The sequence below is a fragment of the Bidens hawaiensis genome, unplaced genomic scaffold (genome assembly GCF_021521415.1).
Source record: "Bidens hawaiensis isolate Kalapana, Puna unplaced genomic scaffold, B.hawaiensis_p1.1 tig00015256_1, whole genome shotgun sequence".
Taxonomy (NCBI): Eukaryota; Viridiplantae; Streptophyta; class Magnoliopsida; order Asterales; family Asteraceae; genus Bidens; species Bidens hawaiensis.
Window position 1 is genome coordinate 584,953 of NW_027492361.1, and position 12,548 is coordinate 597,500.

At 36.3% G+C, this 12,548-nt stretch overlaps 1 protein-coding gene and 1 pseudogene across 2 annotated transcripts; one reads left to right on the forward strand and one right to left on the reverse strand.

Moving 5' to 3' along the window:
- Positions 1 to 1,766: 1,766 nt before the first annotated feature.
- LOC143548832 (nuclear transcription factor Y subunit A-9-like) lies at positions 1,767 to 5,365 on the forward strand (annotated as a pseudogene). The gene is made up of 6 exons (XR_013138021.1): positions 1,767 to 1,824; positions 3,198 to 3,381; positions 3,480 to 3,580; positions 3,870 to 3,938; positions 4,079 to 4,239; positions 4,949 to 5,365. The product of XR_013138021.1 is annotated as a nuclear transcription factor Y subunit A-9-like (transcript).
- A 1,776-nt stretch (positions 5,366 to 7,141) lies between these two features.
- LOC143548840 (elongation factor 1-alpha-like) lies at positions 7,142 to 9,904 on the reverse strand. The gene is made up of 3 exons (XM_077039908.1): positions 9,840 to 9,904; positions 8,392 to 8,871; positions 7,142 to 8,311 (listed from the first exon to the last, which is right to left on the reverse strand). Exons 2-3 carry the CDS (start codon positions 8,851 to 8,853, stop codon positions 7,424 to 7,426), a joined length of 1,350 nt encoding a protein of 449 aa, XP_076896023.1. The 5' UTR covers positions 8,854 to 8,871; positions 9,840 to 9,904; the 3' UTR covers positions 7,142 to 7,423.
- Between the last annotated feature and the right edge of the window lie 2,644 nt (positions 9,905 to 12,548).

Here is a 12,548-nt window from a genome sequence, read left to right on the forward strand (position 1 = left end):
CAGTGGTGACCGGCGGTTATGACCGTTGGAGTTCGAAGAAATCGAAGAGCCAGATTTGAGATGTCGATAACGAAAGCAGCCAAGAAATTGAAAGTTCGTTTGGAAATGTCAGTTTTCCCAAGTAAGCCACTGTAACTGATTGAAGATGCCCATAACGAAAGCAGCCAATAATTTAAAAGTTCGTTTCGCACTGTCAATTTTCCCAAATAAGTCCTGCTACTAAACGCCCTTTATCGAATTTCCAATAATAATATGTTATTGATAATTAAATATTATTAATATTAATAATAATCATAAATAACATTAATAATAACAAAAGAAAAGAAAAGAAATAAAAAAAGGAAAAAAAACCATAATAAGACAACACTGGTGGACTTTTCTAGAAAAACTCACTAACATAAATATAACATAATACAATATAACATAATATAATATAATATAATAATTATATTATATTATATTATATTATATTATACAATACGCTATACAAACGTACCTCCGAAAGTCTTGCGTTGTCGCCTAACCTCGACATCTGACTCTCTGACGTACATCAGGTACCTAATAATAATAATATTTTAGTACTAATAATAATTCGAAACTAAATGCTTTAATACTAATAATTATATGTTTAGAATAAAAATAATAATAATATAATAATTAATATTTTAATAGTATTTTACTATAATTATTTTAATAATAATAAAAATATAATAATTAATATTTAAATATTATTATTTTAATAATAATAATACTATTTTAATAAATACAATAATAGTATTTTATTTTACTAACAATAATATTTTCATAACAACAATATCTTAATAATAATATTAATATTTTAATAGTAATAATATAATAAAAACTTTAGCGCTAACGGTAACAATACGGGAAATCGATTTTAAGTTTAGGACGCCCGGCGAATTAGGGTTACCGTCAAACGGTCGGTGCCTAGACAAATTTCTAAAGTAAATCATTCACCAAATCTCTGTCCTAACATCTACAACTATGTCCTAACATGTAAAAAATAAAGATAAAACGAAACCTGGTTTAACTTCGACTGACCGTTAGCGCCGTTCGGCATCTCCTCGTCCGACTCTGGAAACATACATGGTTTACCTCCGACTGACCGTTACCCGTCCGGCATCTCCTCGTCCGACTCCGGAAACATATATGGTTGTTGGTGTTGGTTGAATGAAGAGGGTGAGGGTTAAGAAAAAATAAATAAAGGAAAAAAGAAATGGTAGAGAGGGAGGGGAGGGAGCCGGGCTTCAAAAATATACAAAAGCCAATACGCCGCGTATAGGGCCGTATACAAAAGCCAATACGCCGCGTATAGGGCTATACGCGGCGTATAGCCCGTACGATCCGACAACCCTATGACATGCTAGGCTAGGACGTCAAATCATACCCTAAAACGCCGCATATAGACCTATACACGACGCCTAGGGTGGCGGTGGGGCGGTGTCCCTAAAAGAAACCCATTATAAAACCAGAGGACCACAAAGTTTAGAATAGATTCTAATTCTAAATTCTAAATTCTAAATCAAAAATAAAAAGTGGTGACGTGTCGCAATTATACACGCGTCGATGTATAAAAAAAGGTGGGGTACGTCAAGTTTTCGAAACAGACAACAAACGCATAAAAATAAAAAGATATAATATAATATAATATAATATAATATAATAATAATAATAATAACTATTATTATTATTATTCTCACTCGAAATCTTCTTCAATCCACAATTTTCTTTCTTTCTTTCTCAATTCTCCCCGATTCCTTTGCCGATTTCTCAATTTTAGGGTTTTTTCAATCGCCTCTGCCGGTAATTATTATATTATTAATCAGTTATTATTATTATTATTATTATTCTCTCTGTTTGTTGATTTCATTTTGTTTAATTTTAATCAATTAATTTTGTAATCGGTGTTTCAATTCTGCATGTTGGATTTGGTTAATTGTTTATTGATTTCTGTTTGTTTGCATGTTTAATTTTGGGTTTTTGTTGGAATTGGGTGCATGCGATTGGATAATTCCAGTTTTGCTTCCAATTTGGAAGCTTCTAGATTTTAATTAATGATTTTTATTGAATTGATTCTTTTGTTATGTAATTTGAGATTTTTTTATACAAGGTGCAATTTTCAGTTTTATTTTATTATTATTATTATTTGCATAATTTATAGATTTTAATTAATGTTTTTTTTTATTGAATTGATTCTTTTGTTATGTAATTTGAGCTTTTTCTTATACTTAAAGGTGCAATTTTCAGTTTTATATTTATTACTTTTTATTTATTTATTTTGCAGAATTTGTAGATTTTTTAATTAATGTTTTTTTTATTAATTTTGATTTTTGTGAATTTGGGGTTTTGATTATTCGTATGTTGTAGTAATTTGATGATGGTTGGTTATGGTGTGGTACGGTTTATCCTTGTGGTTAATTGTGGATACATGAATTGGATGCATGTAGATGCAATTGAGTGCATGTTGTGTATTTAAGCCTGTGAAACGGGCCGGTCGAATGACGGTCAAAACGGGTTATGGAAAAGTGAGATGGGTCAAAATTGGTGGATTTAGATAAGTATCAGTTTCGGTTGGGTCAAAGCTGGTGGCTTTAAGAAGTTATCGGTTTGGTTCGGTTCAAAACCGGTGGCTTTAAAAAATGTGTCAGTACTTTGGTTCGATCAAAGCGACTCACTCTGAAAAAGTATCAGTTTGTTTGGGTCAAAATGAGTCATTTTAAAAAAAGTGTCAGTTTGGTTTGGGTGAAAACGAGGCACTTTAAAAAAGTATCAGTTTGGTTTGGGTCTAAATGAGTCACTTAAAAAAAGTAGCCTTTTGGTTTGGTCAAAATGAGTCACACTTAAAAAGGTATATATTTGGTTTCCTGTTAAAATGGGTCACTTAAAAATGTATTAAAAGTTTTTGATTTAGGTCAAAACAAGTCACATTAAAACAGTATCAGTTTGGTTCATGTCAAAGCGAGTCACTTGACCCTTCTGGGCCCGTTTAAGTTAGCAAGTTTTATAAAACTGTCCAGTTTGTTTAGACTTTCAAGAATCCAACATTAGCTACATCATTTTGTACCATATTTAATAATTGAGAAAGTGATTGCTATTATTATTATGTATATTTGTGTTCAGTCATATGAAAATTGATCAAACGGTTTTGAAATTGACTATCTCATTGTCTGCAACAGGTACGCCTTGCTGGCACGTATTGCACCCGCTCCATGTCCACCACTACCATGAGGCGGGCCAACTCAGCCGACTCATCATCACAAGAGCACTCATTAGACCGTGATTCACAGTCTGATGATGTTTTTAGCGAGGATGAAGCTGATGTCAGCAAACAAACACATAATCTGCCATATTTGTCTTCAGGTTAATCTTCATCTTTGTACTTGTTATATTAAATTATTAAATTAAAAATTTTAAATATATAACATATATTGATGATGAGTTACACCCTTTGAACTTAGATAACTTTCAACAAGGACAACATAACATCCAACTTGGAACACAAAGCATACTTCCTAGGAATGAAGAAGCCGTTGTCCCGGTCCCACAACCTGAACTACTTGTAAGATTCCTTAACTTTATATCAAGAAAAAAAGGGGTAACGGTCAAACGGGCTGACCTTCTAAATCAGTTATTAATAAGAAAAAGTTTAGATTTTGATTGCAACAATGTGATCAATTTTTAACGGAATTATTTATATAAGTTAAATAAAGAATAAGAAGCGTGTTTAGGTTGGGCTGACCCGGCCCGGCCCACTCAGACACCAGTCCAACTGGTCACCGTCTGACCTGACCCGCTTGTTTATTTAATCGTTGTGTAGCAGTTATTGAGGTGTTTTTTATGTTCTGCAGGCTTGTGCACCGAATCCTTACTATGATCCTTATTACGGTGGGATGATGGCGGCGTACGGTCAGCATTTGGTAATTTTAATAGTATTTTTTTAAAGTATGTTAAATATAATGGTGTTTTGGATCAACCCAAATGAAGTACACATTTTGACCTCTGACTCGCCCGTCTGATGAAACTGGTTTGACTGATTTGATGATTTGTGTTATGCAAGGTTCATCCTCAGTTTGTTGATATTCACCAAGGATGCCATTGCCTCCTGAAATGGCGCAAGAACCCGTTTATGTGAACGCGAAACAGTATCATGCTATTTTGAGGCGACGACAGTCGCGCGCGAAAGCTGAGCTTGAAAAAAAGCTTATTAAAGATATAAAGGTTGACATACAATACAAACTAGGGCTGTAAACGACGAGCCGAGCCGAGCCGAGCTTTATTTCAATGAGCTAATTTGATGGGCTCAGGCTTGGCTCGTCAAAATCTCGAGCCAGCTCATGGCTTGTCGAGCCGGCTAAGCTCGCTTATCTTAACGAGCTGAAGCATTAGGCTCAGGCTCGGCTCGGCTCGGCTCGGCTCGTAGAATGCTTGAGCTTGCTTGTAGCTCGTCGAGCCGGCTTGGCTCATTTATCTTAACGAGCTGTAACGTTAGGCTTGGGCTCGGCTTGTTTATTGTAACAAGCTGAAAGGTTAGGCTCGGGCTCGGCTCATAGAGTGCTCGAGCCAGCTCGTGGCTTATCAAGCCAAGTCATTTATAATAAAAAAGATATTGAACTTCTAAAAAAATTTTGTAACTTTTACACATTTATATATGTAAATAGTAAAAATAATATTGATAACATACATATAATGCAGACTTTATAAGATACAGGATTCATAAACTACATGATTTATATCTATTAAAATTTGGGTTATAATTTATATGTATTAACATCTGCGCTTTACTTGTATACAAGCCAAACTAGACTTTTAACCTATTTAAATAGTTTTTAATATTTTTTTACAAGAGATCTTTTACACCCATTGATTACATATTAAAAGAAGATTTTAAAAGACATCATTTTTATGTTTTTCCTGTTAAATTTTACAGCCATACCTCCACGAATCCCGCCATCAGCATGCGATGCGAAGAATGAGGAGTTCCGGGGGGCGTTTCGCCAAGAAAACCGAAGCCAATGCTTCAAAGTCCGCCACTGATGACAAGAACGCCACATCATCAAGTACATCAAGCATGAAGCGGGCCAACTCTGAGTCCACCGAGAGTTTAAACACCCACCAAGAAGCAACTGGCGGGCTGGTCAACAGTTCATGCAATGGGCGCGCGTTTGCAGTTGATGGGGCCCGGTATGAGAGCCAAGAAGCAAGGGGCAATATGGTCAGTTCGTATCAGTTGCATGGCTCGGATATAGGGGTTGGTGAGGGTGGGTCTTTAGGTCAGCAGTGGTCAAGCATGCAGTCAAACCACGCGGCGCAGAGGGCGGTTGCCATGAAATGATGATGATGATGATGATGATGATGATGATGACAGGGATGACAACTCATTCTTGGCTGGAGGGTAAAAAGGTAAATGGCCTCTGTCATGATCGTTGTTTTGCGGATTTTTCCTTTTTTTTTTTTGTTTGTGGTTGTTTGTGTAGAAAGTATGATGGTGTTTGTGAGGCTTAGAAAGAATGGTTTGTGGTATTTTTGAGCCGTTTTAAATGTAGTTTACCGTCGCTAGTTTTGGTTGACATGAGTTTAGAATTCCACATATGTTTGTTATGCATGTTGCTTTTTTACCTAGTCATGATTGTCACCTCGGTTTACAGTTGCTATATTAAAGTGGTGCTTTTATAGATACACCACCCCAACTCACATATGGGGTCGTATACACCGCTGTACGGATTATATGGTATTTGCAAGTGCTGTGTCAAGTCACATCAGTCACTTATCACTTATATGTCACTTATATGGCAGTCACATATCATACCGCTTGTATGATTTGCGAAGACACTAGTTCATATGTATGTGATGACATTTTTGACTGCCATGATAGCACTTGTAAGGATAGTGCGTGATCATACGACTAGTATATGATTTGTTGGTTGTGTGATTAGTATGTCACAGGTATATATGCGCGTATAATGTGCCCCTCCTTTAGCTTAGGGCTTATCAAAAGTCATGATTGTCATCTCTAATTAAGGGTTAATGATGCTTTAGTTTAGAGAGAATCTCATATATATATTCTTGTCATAAAATGCTATATTTTCTATGTATAACGTTCAATACCTTCATGGCATTGTTTGTAAAATACAATCATGGTGGCATGGTTTGTAAACGTATAATCATGGAAGCACATTTTCTTTGTTTTTTTTAACAAGTTGTGTGTGTTAATATGCGATGCAATGAGAACGCTGTTAAAAAATAGAATGAAGTAGACAGCGATGCAATGAGACATAAATGTTATTGAAAAGTAGAAAGAATGATACAATAAAGAATTATGGAGTCAAATTGAGGATAGAAGTAGTTGAAACCTCATGACTTTAAACTCACAAATCAGAGCTTCGGAGAGCCTTCTCTCGTGCGATAAAATGAATTCTCTGATCTATATCTATAAATATGACGAAAAAGAGTTTTATGTTTTCCATGCATTGTGTTTGGATGAACATTTTTCCTAAAGTGTATCTCTAGAGCTTATGTTTTTCATGCATTGTGTTTGGATGAACGACTTTCCTAAGTGTATGTCCTGTATGGATTTGTCAAAAATACAATATGTTTTCATTAAAATGATTGATTAGATTGTTTGCTAAGAGGAAGATAAAATTTTATAATTTGTGAACCGGATGCTAAATAGCATAGCGTAATTACTGCATGGTGTAATACATATTACACTATCTGTTACATTCTTGATTCTCAAAATTAACACGTTAATTTAATTTATACGCTAACCATCCCCATTATGATAGATGCTAAGAAAGTAGTTCAAAATAGATTTTGTGGATATAGTTAGACGAATAAAATTTTGTTGGAGATTCTAATGCAACATCGTTGCATTGATCTGTATGACAAATGAGTCTTCAGGTGAATTATATGCTTTCAAAATTCTTCTCCCTTGGCAACCATCTACAAAAGATGAGTTACCAATCTCAACTCGATCAAACACATGCTTAATAAGCACCGGTTGTTAAGATCCAACGTAAATCAAGCTTTAAGCCGTAACCTAGCTAGGCAGTCCCACAGATACAAATACCATGTTCTCTCACATTAAGATTCAAGCACTAAAATAACCTAGAGACACAGAAAATATAAAATAACCAAATTTCAATAAACATAAATGTCTGGAAAACTTTAAAACGAAGGACGTCATAAGGGAAGTCAAAACCCGGCTTCTTGTGAACTTGCATCACCGTTATCAAGCAACAAGTTGCTCAATACCTCCACCCATCCTCACAAGTGAGGCTAGAGCACAGGAATGCAAGCCACAACACCAAATACCAAAACTCCTTATCCCAAAACAAACATAATAATAACAATAATTAAAATTGTCGAAAAACACAAACAAGACACTCCCATCAAACCAGCACCTTCACTTGGCCCCCTTCTTCACTGCAGCCTTGGTCACCTTAGCTCCAGTCGGGTCCTTCTTTTCCACGCTCTTGATCACTCCAACTGCAACTGTCTGCCTCATGTCACGAACCGCAAACCTTCCAAGTGGTGGGTACTCTGCAAAAGTCTCAACAACCATAGGCTTGGTTGGAAGCATCTTAACCATACCTGCGTCACCGTTCTTCAAGAACTTGGGCTCCTTCTCAAGCTCTTTCCCGGACCGTCTGTCAATCTTGGTCAACAGCTCAGAGAACTTAACAGCAATGTGGGAAGTGTGACAATCCAAGACCGGAGCATACCCGTTTCCGATCTGGCCAGGGTGGTTCATGATAATAACCTGGGAAGTGAAACTGGCAGCACCCTTAGCCGGGTCATCCTTGGAGTTAGATGCAACATACCCACGTTTCAAATCCTTAACAGCAACGTTCTTAACATTGAACCCAACATTGTCACCAGGGAGAGCTTCCTGTAGAGCCTCGTGATGCATCTCAACCGACTTGACTTCAGTGGTCAACCCAGATGGACCGAAAGTGACAACCATACCAGGCTTGATAACACCAGTTTCAACACGACCCACAGGCACAGTTCCAATACCTCCAATCTTGTACACATCCTGAAGTGGTAGACGAAGGGGTTTGTCGGTTGGTCTCTTTGGCTCGTTGATCTGGTCAAGAGCCTCAAGAAGAGTTGGACCCTTATACCAGTCAAGGTTTGTGGACCGCTCAATCATGTTGTCACCCTCAAAACCAGAGATAGGGACAAACGGAATTTTGTCGGGGTTGTAACCAACCTTCTTCAAGTAAGAAGAAACTTCCTTCACGATTTCATCGTATCTTGCCTTGGAGTACTTAGGGGTGGTTGCATCCATCTGCACAATATTATCAATAAAAAATATTAGCATCTTTTAAAGATCTTTTACATATATGTTTTTCAAAACAAAAGATTCACCTTGTTACAACAGCAGATCATTTGCTTCACACCGAGAGTAAAAGCAAGCAGAGCATGTTCACGGGTCTGACCATCCTTCGAGATACCAGCTTCAAACCCACCAGTGGTCGAGTCAATAATCAACACAGCACAATCCGCTTGTGAAGTACCGGTAATCATGTTCTTAATGAAATCACGATGTCCGGGAGCATCAATAACCGTGCAATAGTACTTGGTGGTCTCGAACTTCCACAAGGCAATATCAATAGTAATACCACGTTCTCGTTCAGCTTTAAGTTTGTCAAGCACCCAGGCGTATTTGAAAGAACGCTTGTTCATCTCGGCTGCTTCTTTCTCGAACCGCTCGATGACACGCTTGTCGATACCTCCAAGCTTGTAGATCAAGTGTCCAGTTGTGGTTGACTTGCCAGAGTCGACATGTCCAATGACGACAATGCTGATGTGAGTCTTTTCCTTACCCATTCTGAGGTATCAAACAAACTGGCACAACAAATTGAATTAAAGTAAGTATCCTTACAAAAAAGGTATCTAAAATCAAAAAAAGAAAAAAAAAGCAAACATGTTAAAGCTAAAGTAATAATATAAAGACATTCACTAATTGTATCAAGCTATGACATAATGAATGAAACTATCAAAAGTCAAAAGCATGTTAAAGCTATATTACATACACGACAAATACATTCACTAACGGGGTGGGGTGTTTGGGATTCCTTATTTTACCTCCTTGTAACTTTTCATTAAGTTAATAAGTTACAAAAGAGTAACTTATTAACTTTTCCTCTCACAATATAAACAATCCCAAACACCTTATTACCTTTCAAAATAAGCAATCCCAAGCACCCCCTAATTGTATCAAACTATAATATTAACATGAAATTGACTATAAAAATAATTGACTTAAAAAACTGTACTACAAAAGATTGTATGTAATAACCAATTTGATAAAACCAGTAATACATAGAAGCTTATATTGAATGTAGAATTTAATTAAACTTCAATACAATATATTATGAGCTTATCCTAAATCACAGAAAACATTTTGTTACATGACAAATCTTCATACTGTTTAACCTCAAAAAAAAAAAAAAAAAAAAAAACCGAATTATGAACAAATCAAGATGTGTAGCTAACAAATCCGAGTAAACTAGAAACAATAATCAGATCAAAATCAGCTGATCGATCCAGTCAGCATAAAACTCTTTTAACTATATTTAAAAATCAACCGATAGCTTCATGAACAAGTAAGATCAATAATCATCCGCTTAAATAGACAAAACTATAAACAGTTATTAAATAAACAGCTCAATCAACCGATCGCTTCAACAAACATATACACAGACTCGCAAAATTTATCCAGAAACCCTAAATCAACCAAAACTTATCAAATCAAAGGCGATCCATGTAATACAAGCTACATCGATACAGATAAAGGTGAGGCTTGTGGTTACCTTGCTGGAGAATCTGTTGTGTGGCTGCCGATTGGATGAGATCGATGGAAAATTGTAAAGAAAGAGAGTAGACTGCAGAGAGACTTTATAACCGAGAGGGGTGAAGGTTTATGCTAGGGTTTTCTATGGGCCGTTGGATGAGATGATCTGACGGTGGAGGATGTGTGAGGATTTGTTGTTTATTGGTTTGATTATCCGCCATGGATTCCACGTTAATTCCAGCCCTAGCCTGTTTTTCGTTATGATTGGTGGTTAATGACCACAATAAATTATGTGATTTGACTTTAAATTAAAAAAGATAAAATTATAAATAAAATGGTAAATAAATTTATAACTTGCTGTCAAAAATATTTGAATTTGGTCTAGTGGTTAGTTGGTTTGCCCTCTTCTTTGAGGATGTAGGTTTGATTTTTACTTGGGTTATTTTCACGAATATCGGGATGAAGAGACGAATCAGGGTTTTAATCCCAGGTTTGAACCCGAGGGCAGATGAGGATTTACGAATTTCATCTGCTTCCCGTGTATCAGGAGGTATGGTTTCATGGCGGTCAGGAAATAGCCTCAGAAAATATAGGTTTACACGTGAGATCATCTACCGTTCAAAAAATAAAAACTATAATCTATCTTTACGCCCTTGAGAAAACTCTTTAATCAATTGATGGAGATTAGAAACTCCTCCCAGTCCAACGTGTCTACAAGAATATAACCGTACATAAACGATCTGTCATTTCTCTTTGCTTTTTTTCTCACAATCATCTCCTCTCTCGTGCAAGGTGAGTTTTTGTGGACAGACTTTGGCCATGACAAACTGCCCAACTCTTCTCCATCTTAGCCCATGCAAGGTTGCTTATTTTGCGTTGCGTATGCACTTATTGGCTCGTAATGGCGGATAATGAAGAAGTTACACTTTATTCATAGACAAAGCCGTCTCCGAGAATTCCTTAAAATTTCAGGGCCTAGGACGAGTAAAAAAAAAACCTTTGTAATCACGTTTTTAATTATGTGATATTTAATTTGACAATTTTATCAATCATGTTGAACTCCCAAAGCCTAATATGGACCAAAGCTAAAAAATATATTAATAAGTAAAGTTATTTAAATGACCATAATTAGTAATACTAACGTTATTAAAAAGTTATTAAAATAATCTTTATAAAACACAAAAAAAAGTTTATATCTGTCAAAAAAAAAGAAGAAGACTACTACTACTAATAATAGCTATTTAAATGACCCTTATTAGTGAAGAATACCATGTAGAATTATAGAATTGTGTGGAACAATCAAGAAAGTAAATTGTTAACTAACCACATGGTATTAACACATCTTTATTTGGGTATGTTTGGCAATGAGCTTTTAGGGGCTTCAAGTTTCAAGCATTTAAGAAAAAGCTCATACTCAATTAAAAGCCTTGTTTGGTTGAAGGAGCTTGAAGCTTTTAGGTCATGAGAAAAAGCTTAAAACTCCAACTAGTAGCGTTTAGAAATAGCTACAAGCTTTTAGTATTTTAATTACTTAAATAACCTTCCAAAATAAGTATATTTAATATTATTGTTTTTTAGTTATACCCATTTTGGTCATTTTATACATTTTATAAGTTCCGGCTACTTTGCCAAACACCTAAATATATCTAAAAGCTACAGCTTCCAGATAACAGCCACCAGCTAGTTTTGCCAAACATACCCTTTGTCGTAAGTGTTTCTTATTAACGGTTTGTTCTTCAAATGATAATTTGTAAAATCAGAGAACAAACATTCCATTTTCACACTGTCAATGTAATCACCAAATTATAGAAGAAACATTACATTTTTACACTGTTAATTTAATCATCAAATGCCTTCCATCATGCTATATATGTGGTCTAGTAACACTAGTTTACTAGATTTAGCATCGTTAAGACTGAGGGGTGTGGGGCTTCAACGGGGGCGCTAGAGCCCCTCCGCTCGCGCCCCCAGTCGCTAACACCACACCACCAGGGCGCTAGCGGGGGCGCTAACGGGGCGCTAACGCGAAAAACAATGCAGGCGTGAGCCGGTTAGCGGGAGAAGAGAGAGGGCTACACAACTTTTGACGGTTTTTTGACCGTTGGGAGCCGAACAAACCAAAAAAAAAAATATTTTTCCTATATAATTATACCCCATATCACCCATTTTTATACCAAAACTTCAAACCTTCACCCAAAATCAATTCATCTTCTCAACTTTTTTTAAAAGAAAATGGCTGGAAATTGGTTCCCAAACCTTGATTCAGATTATCTTGACGATGATTTATGGTCGTCACCCCACCAACCGATGTTTTATTCGGAGCCGCAAGAATCATCCGGCTTTCAACCATCCAACACACAACCGTCTCCTAACTTTGTTGTTCCGGAGACACAAGAATCACACGGTGAAGCTACGGGACCAAAAAGACGCGTCCACCGGAAAAAACAAGTTGCAACGGACGGGTCGACTCCGAGGACGAAACGGAAAGCCACTCCGTGGTCATCGGATGAGAAGGAAGCCTTGTGTCGGGCTTGGATAGTCATTTCTGAGGATCGGCGTTGCGGTAATTGTTTTAACGTTTTTAAAAATGATTTTTAATAAAAAAAAGTTAAATAAAAAAGTTAAATGGAAATCTAATTTATTTAGTCATTTTGCAGCCGACTACCAAAAGAGCAAGATTTTTTGGACAAAGGTTAGGGAGACGTTCTACATGCTCGTTGGGAGTACA

Excerpts from the sequence above, each read along its gene's own strand:
- LOC143548840 (XM_077039908.1), bottom strand. The coding sequence starts at position 8,853 with ATGGGTAAGGAAAAGACTCACATCAGCATTGTCGTCATTGGACATGTC. Across the intron at positions 8,312-8,391 it reads TGATCTGCTGTTGTAACAAG|ATGGATGCAACCACCCCTAA; the intron begins GTGAATCTTTTG and ends AATATTGTGCAG.